Below are 15,685 nucleotides of genomic sequence, written 5' to 3'. Positions count from 1 at the left end.
CTTCCACAGAGAAATCTGCTCTCATTTGTGCTGTCTGCGCTGTATAGTTGCACAAAAATACTGCATTTATAATGTAAATGTTTCTGAGATGGGTAATACAAAAGCATAGCTCTCCCTCCACAGATGTAATCCTTTGTATTACCTTTATGGGCCAAACTTTCAAAACTAGTTTCCAAGAACTGCAGGCACACAAATTTAGGTGCAAGATCAAGGCTAGCTTAATAACGATGTGGCTAATATTATATACAATTGTGGCTTATATTACATACACACATTTATTAGATACTATTGAGATAACTGAGATGGCCTTCCAGTGCTAGGATTCATTTGTAAAAGGTGCTGTGCAAACCACAGTAAGACAGTTCCTGTCTTGAAGAACGCGCCATCTAGAGACAAGACACACACAAGAAACCGTAAGCAATGGGGCAGCAATTATGGGGTAATGTCAGCTTACGTAAACATATGCTGATACTGCTACCATGTAGAACAGGAGTGACCAACCTGAACCTGAGAAAGAACCAGAATTTACCTATGCACATTGCCAAAGAGCCATAGTAATACATCAGCAGCCCCTCATCCAATTCCCCCATCCCTGCTCCCAGTGGCTCCCATCCACTAGCAGCCCTGATGACCAGTGCCCACACCTCCCCACACCTTCTGATCAGCTGTTTTGTGGCATGCAGGAGGATCAGGGGAGGGGGCAGAGCAAGAGCACAGTAGGTTCAGGTGAGGGGGCAGGAAGGGGTGGAGTAGGGGTAGGGCCTGTGGCAGAGTCAGGGGTTGAGTAATGAGCACCCCCCAGCATATTGGAAAGTTGGCGCCTGTAGCTCCAGCCCTGGAGTCGGTGCCTATACAAGGAGCCACATATTAACTTCTGAATAGCCGCATGTGGCTCCGGCGCCACAGACTGGCCACCCCGATGTAGAACTTTATTCTCAATCATGTAAGATTTCATGATTTTAACAATCCCTATCCACCTATAATCCTTTTAGCTCTCTTAACATTTACTGTTTCCTCGTTTATTTGATGCAGCCTTTTCTCAACATCAGGTTAAGATTTTTGGGTCTTTTTCTTATATAGGTTCCTATTACCCCCACCTTCTGTCCCGATTTTTCACATTTGCTGTCTGGTCACCCTAACACCAGGGGAGAGGCCAGTAAAACCAGTGTTTGCACTTGAGAAAATAAGAGTTTTTTTTAAAAAAGGAGAAACAATTCACTGTGCTATCACTGATGTGTGTCCCCAGCTTTTTCACTCTTTTAATACCTTTTATCTTTTTTTGACATCTTGCAACACAGGCAAGACATGAAGACTATAAAAAAAAAATAAAAAAAACAGCAATGGTAAAATTTTTTTTGATGATAAATAATGATAAGTTATCATGTAGGAATAATGTAAAATACTACCCACCATGGCCAGTGAAGTGAATAGAAATTATGTGTGTTCTGGATAATAGTGGAAGGAAGCAGTCATTCGCAAGAATAAGCATGGAAAAACAGTTTTACACTGGTATATTTATTTACTTCGATCACCAGAGTATACAATGATATTTATTTTATACAGCTGAGTCATGCAAACTGATTTTTTCTATATCTAAACGTTTTTATGCACATTTTCTCTGTAACAGTTTTCAGTAACCTTTTTGCCAAGTGCTGAGAGAAAGAGAGAGAGGGGAAAGCAAACCTACCAAAACTCAATTCAATAGAAGATCACTTGTGATTGATCCTCATCCATAATCTGTGAGATATTCTTCACCAACAGACATCTTTTAATATATTGCATAGGAGACGTGCATGTTTTTTCCACACCCAGAACCTCAAAAAAGTAATTAACTGGTGCTCATGCTGACTTACATTTAAAGCAACTGAGACACCCAAACCTGCACTGACATCCTAATGAACCCTGGTTGTATTGTTAAAAAAAATAGAAGAGCTGTCATGTTAAAACGAAAAAAAGAAAAGGGAAACAAACATTCAGATATTTACTGTTCTTCTGATTACACAGTGGTATAAGTTGCATTCAACAGGCTGGAAATTTCTGGACATAAATCTTTACTGCAATACCCTTGATCATTAACCAATTAAATTCCTTGAAGACGCTGTACTGCACAATCGTTGCTCAGATATTTGTTCACACTATGGTATGACATTTATCTCAAATATTTTTCCTTTTTTGGGGGAATATTCAGCTTAAAATTTGGATAATTTTAGAATTTATAAAATTATTAATTTATTAAATGCAACTAGGATAACATTTCAAAATGAGCTGAGGTCAATATGCACATTTTTAATATTTAACGTTTCTTAATATTTAATGAAAAATGACACACACAAATGACTAAAAAAGAGTTTAATCCAGGGGCACAGAAATATTGTGAGAGCAAAGACTTCAGAGAGTGACTTGCAATGCCTAAAATGCCTGTATATGTATATACATTTTATCAAAAATAAACGCACCAAACAATTTTATTTGCGCTTTTATCTTTTTTGACAGATGAACACAAGTATCTTCTTGTTTGAGTTCAGATACAAATCTAGCTGATCAGGTTCGTCCTCGCTCCCTCAGTTACGGGAAGAGGGAGGCCGTAAGCCATGTTTTAAGGACTGTATGGACTACACTTTAGCTATCCTAAATCGAACCAGCTTCTGTATCTTTGCAGATTACTCCAAGCCTATATCACAACATATACAAAATAAGCCAGTATGAGGCCCACTTAATCTCAGGGAATACCACTGGCGCAAGTGATTGCTTCTGCAGGTCCCCAAAAAACAAAAAGAAATAGGAAAATTAAGGGAAAATCAGTTGTCCTATGAATGCACGCTTGCCTCTTCCATAAGATAATCGCTGTTAGAATCCTCCAACTCCTCTTCACTCACTGATGTTTCTGCGGGACGTTTCATGCCCCGTTGTTGGGAAATGGCCAAAGCATATTTAATATTATAGCGATTCCATTCACAGCTGTAAAAACAGGTCACCAGAAGAAAAAAATATTAAATGATAGGTTCTGCTTCATCTAAGTACATCACACAAATTTTCCCTCCTAACATTCAATAGCCTTACGCTTTTGTACAAGACTATGGTTTAAGTTTTAAAAAGATTTAAAGGACAGCAATACATACAGTTTAGAAACATCTTCAAAGTGACGTTGGATGCTCTTCTGAAGGAACTGAATCATGGGCAGCAGCTTCCCTGACCTATAAAGGAGAAAGCAAGCAATTAACTGTGTAGCCTGTATATACACATGGATTTCTAGAATCCCTTTTCAACATTATTTTTCAAAATTAAAAAAAGCCTGTTATATATTGTTAGCTCATTTTTACATATCTATGTTCTAAATCTAAAATATCAATGAATAAAAGCAAGTGACTTTGTAACTTTGTGCTGTGTCCACCAATAAACCGGTATACAATTTTAGCTCAGTACAGGCAAGTCTTATCTTAGGCGGGGGTTCCGTTCCGTGGTTATCACATAAAGCGAAAACTGCGTCTAGTCAAAATTATATCCCCAAGCCCTTTAAATCCCGCCCACAGCTCCGGCGGCTGGGTGGGGGGGGGCATTTAAAGGGCTCCACCGGGCTCCCTGCTGCCCTTTAAATGCTGTCCCCGACCCCACCGCTGGAGCTGTGGGCAGGATTTAAAGGGCTCCACTGGGCTTCCTGCTGCGGTGGGGAGCCCGCTGGAGCCCTTTAAATGCCCCCCACGGCCCCACTGCCGGAGCTGCGGGCGGGATTTAAAGGGCTCCGCCTGGCTTCCCGCCGTGATGGGGAGCCCGGCGGAGCCCTTTAAATCCCATCCGCAGCTTTGCCAGCCAGGCTGGGACTGGCACTTAAAGGGCCCAGAGCTCCACGGTGGCCGGAGCCTCAGGCCCTTTAGTTCGCCACAGGGGCTACCAGCCACCTCTGCAGCTGGGAGCCCCTGGGTGATTTAAAGGTCCTGGAACTCCCAGCCACAGCTGGTACCCCAGGACCTTTAAATCTTGAGGCCACACTCCCCCGCCTGAGGCCATGCCCCCCCCCCCCGACTCTGGCTGTATGCCTAAAGTTGAAATAGCGCATGTTAAATACGCGTAAGTTCCGAGAGACCTGTACAACATGTGTGTGCAATTTATCACTCATGTTGCTTCGGATGAACTAGTCAAATGCTTCTCCCTCCCCGACACCAATGTAAAAGTCAGCCCCAGAAACCGTTCCATTTTGAGGTCAAATGGCAACTTTTCCAAGTTAATTCTCTTTGACCTCATGATGAAGAAGTTGACTCAAGGTATAAATTCCAGAAAAGGAAAGCAGGAATTTGGATTTTACAAACTATTCACTGCTACTTTATAACAAAACAAAAGAAAGAATCATTGCCATTTTGGATTCATTAAATGATGGCACGATGCGTGAATAACTACTCATTCTTCACCCCACAGCAGCAAGGAAAGGAATACAAAATGGTTTCTTCCTCAGGTCTATGGTGACTCCCAAACAGTAGTTGGGAAGAGCTGTCAGATTTTTAATTTGCTCAGTAGCCTCATTCCAATTGCCCAAACACTCTAAAAGAAAGTTGGGCTGAATGTAACACTCATATCTTGTCTAATTGCCTGAAAGGAACTAGGCAGGAATGCAAAATACAGAAATTTATTACACTGCTTTCCAAAAAACTAGGGCTGTCAAGTGATTAAAAATATTAATCCCTATTAAGCGCGAGATTAAAAAAAATTAACTCCATTAGTTGCAGATTTAATTGCACAATTAAACAACAATAGAATACCATTTATTTAAATATGTTTGTAGGTTTTCTATATTTTCAAATATAGGCTATGGCAGAGGGTTGGGACCCTCAGGGCAGGGGTAGGCAACCTATGGCACACGTGCCGAAGGCAGTACGCGAGCTGGTTTTCAGCAGCACTCACACTGTCTGGGTCCTGGCCACTGATCTGGGGGGCTCCGCAATTTATTTTAATTTTAAATGAAGCTTCTTAAAAATTTTAAAAATCTTATTTACTTTACATACAATAGTTTAGTTATATATTATAGACTTATAGAAAGAGACCTTCTAAAAACGTTCAAATGTATTACTGGCACACGAAACCTTAGAGTGAAAAATGAAGACTCGGCACACCACTTTTGAAAGGTTGCCGACCCTTGCCTCGGGGTTGTAAGGTTATTACATGGGGAGGGGGGTCGCGAGCTGTCAGCCTACACCCCAAACCCCGCTTTGCCTCCAACATTTCTAATGGTGTTAAATATATAAAAAAGTGTTTTTAATTTATAAGGGGCGGGGGAGGTCACACTCAGAGGCTTGCTATGTGAAAGGGGTCACCAGTACAAAAGTTTAAGAACCACTGGGCTAGGGGCTTTGGGCTTCAGCCCCTCTCGGGATGCAGGGTTCCAGTTCAGCTTGGGGCTTCAGGCCTTCCCCGCCCCCGATGCCTCCCTCTCCACCCAGAGGTATGCAATTAATGTGTTAATTTTGTTTTCAGTTAATCACAAGCATTAACTGTGATTGACAGACTACAAAAAACATAAGCAAAGTCTACAAAAAGTCAGCATGCTTAGGTATGAAGCACTGCCCAACTGGATGTCAATTGCATCAAATGTAAATAATTGTTTAAGAACAGTGTTCCTACAAGTCTTCTTACAGCTCTTTATAGCTTTATGCATTTATTACCTAAAGCTAGAAGTTCAAACGAAGTTCTACCTACAATTTAGGAGAGCCTTCTCTGCAACTTTACTGCAGGAATCATGTTATGTCTCCCAAATATTCACATTTCAACCTATACTGGTCAATGGAAGTCATAATAATGAAGTATTTGGCTGTATGTTTCAATACAGAATCTGAAAGATAGTTGCTGGAAGCCTCTTAACTGTCTCACAAATATTTTAAACTTTAGCTTAAAATGTCCAATTTTCTGTGTTTTGATTTTTCAAATCCACTCACCTTGTTTTTAACTTCTGTCCATGTAGCATCAGTAACCGCTGAGCCCAAGTAAGATAGAATTCCAGGTGATGAGATGTCTCAAAGGCAGAGGCTAAAAACTCCAGCACCTTCTCCACATACAGCTCTGGGAGCGATGAGCAGACAACATCAACTATTTAAAAAAAAAAACCCAACTCATCAAGCTTTCAACTGGAATAACGGGGTGGGAGGAAAGAGAAGGAAAATTGAGGAGATGCCCTTTCAGAGACTATTCCAGTTCTATTATTCCGCATCACCAGACAGGAGATAACCTGCCAGTATTGTGAACATCACTTGCCAGCCCTTCAGAATGTAAGTTACTCCTCTCTGAATTTTCCAACCTCCACAGCACTTAAAACCAAAATCTTCCTATCTGTCCCTAAAACAGGGTCTGCTATAATGTTTATTTTCTATTAAAACTTCAACTACCTTCACCTTTTTGCCATCATCCTTCACTCCACCCTTTCCCTCTCTCTGCACATCCAGGCTCTGGCAAAATCTTGCTGCTTCTCACTTTATAAGAACTGCCACAGCAGATCAGACCAGTGCTCCATCTCATTCAGTGTTTCTGTTCCCAACACTGACCAGTATAGGATGCTTCAGAGAAAGGCATTAAAATAACGTGCCCACAAAAGAAGTTTCTTCCTAACCTCTGTTTGTCAGTAGATGACAATGCCCTGAAGCATGAGAATTTACAACTAAGGCTATGCTTCTGTCATGGAGGTCTCGGCTTCCATGATTTTAAGAGATGTCAGAGTTCTTCGGCTTCAGCCCTGGGCAGCAAGGCTTGGGCTCTGTTACCGGATTACTGTGTGTCCATTTCCGTGATTCATTGCTTATTTCCAGCATCCTGTCCATGGCTTTAATAAAAAGACCCATGCCAAAATCGTAGCCTTATTTATAACCCTTCCAAATAAAAGTCCAATCCAATGTAACTCTGAATTTTCTCATCATCCTTGTAAATGGGTAATCCCCTTTTTGAATTCCCACAAGCCCTTGAACTCTCTGATACGTCACTGCAATGAGTTCCATGGAGTAAGTATAATGATTCTAAAATCTTTCCATTCCTCTCAGTCCCTATTGCAGGGGTGGCCAACTTGTGGTTCCGGAGCCACATGCGGCTCTTCAGAAGTTAATATGCAGCTCCTTAGATAGGCACCGACTCCGGGGCTGGAGCTACAGGCACCAACTTTCTAATGCGCAGGGGGGGCTCACTGCTCAACCCCTGGGTCTACCAGAAGCCTTGCCCCCACTCCATCCCTTCCCGCCTCCTCTCCTGAGCCTGCCATACCCTCGCTCCTCCCCTCCAGAGCCTCCTGCATGCCACGAAACAGCTGGTCAGGAGCTGCGGGAAGGGAGTGGGAGGTGCAGATTGGCGTGGCTGCCGGTGGGCGGGAGGCGCTGGGAGTGAGGCTGTTGACGTATTACTTTGGGTCTTTGGCAATGTATGTTGGTAAATTCTGGCTCCTTCTCAGGCTCAGGTTGGCCATCACTGCCCTACTGCCAAAACCCAGGTTCATGGCATGGCTCTCCCCAACCTAGATTGGATTATCTCCAGCCTTCCTGACTCTCCCTTCAACCCAACATAAAATAGTTCAAATAGCCTTCCTCTTCTACCACCACCACATACCTTCCCTACTGCACCTCTACCCTGATATAACGCAACCCAATATAAGGCAGGTTCACATACAAGGCGGTAAAGCTCCGACATGCTGCCCTGAGCAGCGCGTTAAGGGTGCCGGGCCAGGCCGGGGCGTTCAATAAGGGGCAGAGGGTCTCGGAGACAATCAGGCCCGCCCCTCCCCCCAGGGTCTAGGGGGCAGGAGCTGTGGGAGGGCACTTTTGGGTGCCTCGCAGTCCCAGAGTGGCCCGAGGGATTAGCAGGTGGCTGGGAGCAGCCCGCTCTGCTTCCCTCACCCCAGCCCCAGCCGTGTTGCTCGGGGGAGGGAGCTTGGGGTAAGGGATCCCCCCTACACTCACCAGCAGCGGCGGAAGCGGAGCAGCAAGGCTGCAGTCCTCTTCACTCCGCCAGCTCCCAGTCGCAGTGCTCCACTTCCTGCCGCAGGTGAGTACATGGGGCGTCCTTTCCCCAACTTCTCTGCACTCACCCGCGGGCGCAAGTGGAGTGACACGGCCCCAGCCCGCTACGCTGGGGGGCAACTGGGGAAAGGTCTTGCACTTATCTGCCCGGCGGGAAGTCGAGTCCCACAGCTGGGAGCTGGTGGAGTGGGGCTGGCTGCGGCTGGGCTGCTCCGCTTCCTGCCAATGGTGAGTGTGGGGCGGTTGGGGAAAGGCCACCCTCCGCACTCACAAGCAGTGTGGAGTGGAGCGACGCGGCTGCAGACAACTCCACTCCGCCAGCTCCCAGCTGTGGCGCTCCACTTCCCGCTGGGCAGGTGAGTGCAGGACCTTTCCCCAGCCGCCCCCCAGTGATACAGCTGGGGGCGGAGCAAGGAAAGCAGAGCGGGCTGGGGCCGCATCACTCCACTTCCTGCTGCTGCCGGTAAGTGCCTGTCAGGGGGAAGGGGGGGTGGATAGGGGTCAGAGCAGTCAGGGGACAGGGGGGTTGGGTAGGGGGAGGGGTCCTGGGGGTGATTAGAGATGGGGTCTCTGGAGGGGGCAGTCAGGGAACAAGGAACCAAGAAGGGTCAAAACAAGTCTGATATAACATGGTCTCACCTATAACGCGGTGAGATTTTTTGTCTCCCGAGGACCGCGTTATATTGGGGTAGAGGTGTACCTGCTTCCTGAATTCCTTTCCTATCCCATGTATCTTTCTGCCTGAAATTCCAACTCCTCATCCTCAGTCCTAAGGCTTTGCATCCTGCCTTCATTTCTGATCACTACCCATCCCAACCCCACACCCTGCTCACTCTTGTCGCTTTCTCTCCTTCTTGCCTTTTTCTATGCTGCTCCCCACACCTGGAACAGTATCACTTTCCTGGTGTGCCAAGCATCCACTCTCCTACACCAACGCAAAAAACCTGCATCTTCCGACCATTGACTTCTGCACTCTATATTCTTCTTCCTTCCTTGCCACATAAAAATATCAGCGCATAAGATTTATTTACTTTATGACATTTTTATCTGAACACGTTCAGTCTCCTGTTCCTATGTTTGTGAAGCTCTTTGGTTCAGGAAAATTATGCCCCCAAATAAGTGATTAATTAGCAGCATGTATGCACTGTAATGTAGAATAGTAAAATACAACTTTTTTTATTATATACAATAAGAACAATGACTTCTAGAGCCATTTCTACTCAAACATCTGAAAGTACTCTGTGATTCAGGAATTAAGCCACACATGAGCCATGTGAGGTGAACATTATCCTCATTTTACAGATATAAACCTGAGGAACAGAGAGGAGGTTAAGTGACTTGTGCAAGGTCAAAAAGGAGAGTGGCAGAGAGGAAACAGAAATTAGATTTCTTGACTTTCAGTCTTACTTTCAGCTGCAAGACTCTCCCCCCCTTCCTCTTTAGACATATCAGTACTGAGGTAGAAAGGACTAGTGTCCTGAATTAATACAACATTCCATAAACATGCAGTAGGTTTGCTGTAATATAAAATGTTTAGTAATAAAAGGAAGTTTTAGGGCTACACTATGCCCTCAGACTTCAGCTCAATGTGGGGTAACACATCTGGATCTCAAATTAGGTTAATTAATTTTAGGGGAGCCCTGCTTACCTTCATTACATGGTACAGTCTCTATGACCTCTTGAATTAATTTCTTCTCATTCAGTCGGAAGGCCATGACGATGGCCATGGTGTACTCCTTCTGACTCAGCACTTTGTGCACACTGCTAGGTGTGATGTCAATGTCCAATTCAAATGGATCAAAGATTAGTCCGGAGTCTAGTGAGTAGATGAGAAGGCCTTCTGTGGTGGTCGCTGCCCAGCTTCGTCCTAAAAGAGAAGTGGCAATTGATATTTAAACACAACACACTTGTTTTCTTCTGGGGAGCAGTGATGAACAATGAAGATTGTTTCCCACGCTTGCTTAAAGTGATTTGGGAAGAGGTGGTCTCTCAATACTATGGATGGTTTTATTGATCAAACACTGTCTGTGAAAGGTGCCAGCTTGACAGTACTATGAACTTAAATCTTCTGGTTATCCAGGACATAGGAACAACGCAGGCAACAATATGCCCAATACACAACACTGTAACATGTTCTGGAGGGATCACCGCTATGGACAAGAAATCAACGCCTCTGCAAAGAATGCCAATAAGGGAGCCAATAAGTGACAATATTAGCAACAGTGGTTTCTGCAAGTGTTTTCTGTGACTGGACTGAGGCCACCAACTCATTTCACATAGCCTCTGGAGAGCCACCAGAGACATAACAATGTCTTTATATCACCCTAAACCTGGGGTGAATTTGAACTAATGACTCAGAAATTAGAGGCTCACACCTATCAGTTCAGTGAGGGAGGCAGTGGGGGGTGGGAGACTCAACATGACTGATAAAATACATTTACTGTTAACACCCACCAGTAGGAGAGAAACGGAGGCATGTCACTCTTATCTCTGGCTTAAAGTGCCGAGAGCTCATGTCACCTGAAACAAGAAATGAGAAGCAAGTCTTCAACACATCCAACTAAATATTCACACTGTGGATACGAACTCTTACCCTGGTGTTACTGTCGCCGAATCAGCAGAAACACGTCTGACAAAGGAATGCTGAACCATCGTGTGACAGGTTCAGAACTGCTGGTATGGCAAGCATGATAGATATTGGTAAGGTAACAGATACCAACAGATCACTTAAAAAAATCCTGAGGTATCATATTTCCTTTCGGCTCATTGGTTACTTTGCTATTTTCCTTATCAACCTGTTATTCTGATCTCAAACATGAGCAATACCAACATGCCATGTACTACTTTGGACACAATGTTCATCACACACTCAAATGTAATCAGTCATCTTCTATTACACTAGCCTCCAGAGGCCTCAACTGAAAACGGGGCCCCGTTGTGCTAGACACACACACGGAGACAGTCGCTGCCTCGAAGAGCTTCCAGTCACAAGACAGAAAGTGTAGGAGAAACACGGAAGAAAATGACTTGCCCGAAGTCTTAAAGCAGGTCACTGGCAGAGCCAGGCACTGAACTCCAGTTTGAGTGCCAGCCTGATGCTCTACTCATTAGGCCACAGTGCATGTGTTTCCTATTACCTCTGTGAGAAAGTATTCAAGAACAGGTCACCGATTATTACATCTGCACAATGTTTTCAAACTAGCTTTAACAATTTTGGCGGGGTGGTGGACATGTCTAATAGCATCCCTTGTCCATCCCACACTGACCCAGAGTTGAAGGTTTTTTTATCCCATGGAGCCAAGGGCAAAAAGCAGTGTTACTAACATTGGGATTAAGAACTGAACTTACCTCTCTTTACACCTGGAAGAGCAATGGCAACACCATCCTCATCCCCAGCCCCATCATCAATCAGTGCCATGCTGCCAAATTCAGTCATTTTCCTACGATCCAAGTATTCCTGAAAAATATTCATATTACATTTGCTACAATACTTCTCCTCTCCAACATAACACGTTTCCCTGTATCTCAAGAATACATGTATAGCAGAGGTCGCCAAACTGTGAGGCATTTCCCCCTAGGGAGGGCGCAGAGGAATGTTTGGGGGACACAGGTAGGCCTTGGCTTGGGCGGGAGGAGGAACATAGGTAAGGAGGGTAAGTGCGATGTAAAAAGTTTGGAGACCTCTGATATACAGAGAGTTCTGAACAGGATTAACTGAGTAATTCACAAACATTTAATGGGCTAGCCCAGTCATCTAATGGTTATTGCTTTGTATTTTCATCCAAGAGTCTTCTCCAACTCCTGGAAGAAACTGAAGCTTGCAGTACTGTGGAGTCAATGCTCAGCCATTGGTGAGGGAGGGAGTGCCCCTCAGTTTACCTAACAACCACCTCTGCTTGATTTAGGAGTGTTCATTAATGAGTTTCAAAGAAAGCCCAGGTTAGCTCTCCTCAGAGAGTGACCATGACAATTCAAGGTAAGGAGAATGACAAGTGGAGATCTAAGAGCTCCTAGCAAGAAGGGAAGAGTGATGGAAGATATTGCAATACTGTAGTTACTTTTAAATTAACTAAAAACGTTTGCATTTGACAATACTGTCAGATTACGTTCATAATTCTAACTTTTGTGCCCCCCCCCCCCCACTGCATCCATTCTTTGGCACAAATATGCTGTTCACAAAGAAAATTATTCAGTACAAGACTGTCATTAATTTTAAAATCTCACACTCTTGAAATGCAATGTAATTGCAAATTGACTTTACTGTCATTCATTTTCAAGAAAACTGCACTTTCAAGACCAAGCACTTTGGCTGCTTTTGGGTTTCTTCTAGTCCAGTAGTTATGCAATTTTATTCTCTCTTTTGGTGTTTTCACCTGTGATTGTCTCCTACCCAGTACAAACAAAAAGAACTCCACTTAAGTAATAAAATATTCCTAATGCAAACCTCATTTATCAGACACTATACCCAAAACAAACACAATCTTAAAAAAAAATAAACAAAACAAACTGAGATAGTCACTTACCTCCATGGCATCTAAGGAAAGATTACATGAGATCTCAAATTTCTTCATAAGAATCTGTTCCTTCACGTGATAAATACAGACGAACTTTGATAATCCTCCTGCCAGAATAGACTGGCCATCAGCTGAATAACAAAGAGTAGTGAAAGATCTGAAAAAATATACAATGCATAATTTCACCCCTACTTCTGAGCTTTGAGCAAACATCCATCATCAATACAATGGAAAGACAATGAACCAAAACTGCTATTGAACAAAAGAAAACCTTTCCTAGTTTAATCTTCCACAGTCATTAATTTAATACGTTTAATGTAAAGAATTGTTTTGCCACGACTGAATACTTCTCAAATTCTTTATTGTGAATTATCACAATGCAGATTTCAACAGATTTGTTGGTGTACTTCCCTACCTCACAGGATGTTGTGAGGATTATTTAATGTTTGTACTACTCTACTTGTAATACAGCCATGTCACGTTGACGGCAAAACAATTCTCCCGGGCTTTTCCATCAACCACACTTTTCTTTCCTCTCAGTCATGCAATTTTGCAATCCCTCTGGGCTTGAATGTCCCTTAGAGGGAAGACAAACCAGCCTCTAACATCCCATCAGTACCATACACTCCTGCAATTAGGCTTACAGAATGGATGTGCATCAACATAAGTGAGCAGTAAGCCATGTATGAGACAAATATCCACTACAAAAGATTTATTTCTTCCTCTAAGTCTTCAAACCTGTCTTATCAGGAATTAAAATGATTCACAAGAGCCAGAAAAAAAATTACTATTAAATGATGAGGTCTATTTCAAAGACAGCAGCTGACTGGTGTTCACAACTGAAAGTTATATATTTTTCAAAGAGTTATTGCCTCATTTTTGCGGGTGAAGGGATGAGAGGAAAGAGTTCCTATCACAGGCATTCAAATACCAGGCGTGCTCATTGTTTGTGAGATTTTGTTTTAAAGTTGATTGTTATTAATGCATTGAAAAAAATGTTCACTGCTCAAATAATAAACCAGCAAGATATCTCAGATTACATCTTCTGAAATGAATCACCTACATACCAGCTAGTCACAAAACTATAACTGTGTATGCCTTTTACTGTCACTTCTAAATGATGCACAGCATGACAAGAAAGATTTAATATGATATAAATGAATCAAGTTTAGGAGAAAGAACAGATGCTCAGGATTTGATGTATGAGTGACTCTGACCTATGATGAAGGTACCAGGTAAAAAGGGTCTAGAATGAATGGACAGCACGCTGAGTCAGAAGATATTCAAGTTATTAAAACTGAATCGCAGAATCAAGATATTCAGATGTCAGCGAAACTATGAACCCCTCACATAAAAGTAAGAAGCAAACGTATTGAGCAGTGTCAATTTCTTGTCATTGCTATGGTGGGGGGAGCACTGGCCTGCTAAACCCAGAGTTGTGAGTTCAATCCTTAAGGAGGCCATTTAGGGAGATGAGGGGGAGGGGAGAGGAAGAAGACTGTCAGGGACAGTACTTGGTCCTACTAGTGAGGGTAGGGGACTGGACTCAATGATCTTTCAAGGTCCCTTCCAGTTCTGTGAGATAGGCACATCTCCATATATTATTATTGTATAATATTTTACATACTTTGCCTTAGCTGATTGTTTGGCTGTTATTTTGTCCAACTCTTTTCTTCCCATCTGAAGGTCGTGTCTTCCTTCAATTGATCCAGTCTGCACTGCATTTTCATGATCCCAGAAAGTTATCTGTCCGTCCAGGGCAGCAACCGCAAGTTCATTGCCATCAGGGCGGAAAGCAACAACAAGAACTGCAGAGAATTTGGTTGATGAATAAAAATGTACTTCCGACTTAACACATTTTTTCTGGACTCTACTGAGCAAGATTTAAAATAAGAGAGTACACATTCACATTTTTATAACAAAACACAATGCTAAGCTGACTAAAAACCCAGGCAGCTAGCACCAAAGGTTTCTTGACTGTTTCCAAATAACGTGAAACAGCAGCAATGAAAACTACAGGCTGAGATTGGCAAATAAAATGCTTACTCCTGAGGGAATTCTGCACCAAATTTTTTTTTTAAAAATCTGCTCACAATATTTTAAAATGCTGAAAATTTTATTTGTCAATAAATAAATGTGGAGGCTCCAGCGTGGCAATGGGGAGCGCAGGCCACTGGCTGCAGAAAGGTGGGAGATCACCTTGCAGCCTCTCCCCTCCCAGGACACAGACTCCACAGTGAGGCTGCACCTGACCCTGACAGAGCGCAAGGGCCAGGCCTGCCCCAGAGATCTGCATCCAGTGGGGGAGGGGTTGGGCTGCAGGGTGAACGTCCACCTTTGTGCAGCCAGTGGCCTGTGCTCCCCACTGCCACACTGGAGTCTCCACATTTATTTATTGACAAATAAATTTTAAAACATTGTGAGCTGAATTTTTAATTTTTTGGTGCAGGATTTCCTCAGGAGTAGCAGGTGAAGCAACTCACCAGGACTAGCAACTCCACACCAGGCATGGGCAGGCAGGCTCAATCCAGCAGGATCCAAGTGTGGACAGGCTTAGTGTAGGGGGAAATCTGGGTGTGGGGGATCCAGATGCATAGGGGCTCATTGGGGGGTTCCGGGTACAGGGACAATGGGACTCTGCAGGGAGGTCCAGGTGAAATTAGTTGGGCCTCAGCGGGGGGGTCCAGTTGCTAGGGGAAAGGGACTTTCAGTACAGCTGGTTGGGGCTCAACAGCATGAGGGTTTGAGTGCATGGGGAAGTCTGGGTGCAGGGGCTCGACTGGGGGCGGTCTGGATGCAGAGGTCAGGCTTGGCAGAGGGGTCTAGATATGGGGGTACAGATGCACGTGGTTTGGCTGGACGTAGGAGCAGCTCCCCATACAGTGACCCCTCCCCACACAGCTGAGCAGCGATGGGAGCATGAAGAGGGGGGGAGGGTGTGCAGAACCAGAGGTTTCTTGGGGTGTCTGACCCAGCCGCTCTGTGCAAGGGAAGTGCACCTCTCCCCGACCCTAGCCAGGACTAGGAGCTGAGCCCAGCTCAGGGTAGAAGCCATCGGCCGGGTGCCAGGGCTCAGCAGGGTGCTCTGGGTGTGGGGGCGGTCTGGGCCTGAGGGCATCCAGATGCAGGGGGATTGGATGGATGGGGAGTGGACTGACCTGGCACCCGCTGGGGTGTCTCCAGCCCTCACCC

At 44.3% G+C, this 15,685-nt stretch overlaps 1 protein-coding gene across 1 annotated transcript in view; it reads right to left on the bottom strand.

Annotated features, from left to right (window-relative positions):
• Positions 1-1,499: 1,499 nt before the first annotated feature.
• Positions 1,500-15,685, bottom strand: part of PWP2 (PWP2 small subunit processome component) — a 30,794-nt gene continuing 16,608 nt past the window's right edge. Inside the window, exons 14-21 of the mRNA XM_032801005.2 lie at positions 14,121-14,301; positions 12,503-12,650; positions 11,328-11,436; positions 10,434-10,499; positions 9,628-9,846; positions 5,922-6,072; positions 3,120-3,194; positions 1,500-2,958 (exon numbers count right to left, since the gene is read on the bottom strand). Coding sequence (XP_032656896.1) covers positions 2,808-2,958; positions 3,120-3,194; positions 5,922-6,072; positions 9,628-9,846; positions 10,434-10,499; positions 11,328-11,436; positions 12,503-12,650; positions 14,121-14,301 — 1,100 coding nt within the window. The 3' untranslated portion in view covers positions 1,500-2,807. The remainder of the gene's footprint in view (positions 2,959-3,119; positions 3,195-5,921; positions 6,073-9,627; positions 9,847-10,433; positions 10,500-11,327; positions 11,437-12,502; positions 12,651-14,120; positions 14,302-15,685) is intronic.

The sequence above is a fragment of the Chelonoidis abingdonii genome, chromosome 1 (genome assembly GCF_003597395.2).
Source record: "Chelonoidis abingdonii isolate Lonesome George chromosome 1, CheloAbing_2.0, whole genome shotgun sequence".
In the NCBI taxonomy this organism is placed as follows: domain Eukaryota; kingdom Metazoa; phylum Chordata; order Testudines; family Testudinidae; genus Chelonoidis; species Chelonoidis abingdonii.
This window is presented reverse-complemented; position numbering and strand designations above follow the sequence as displayed.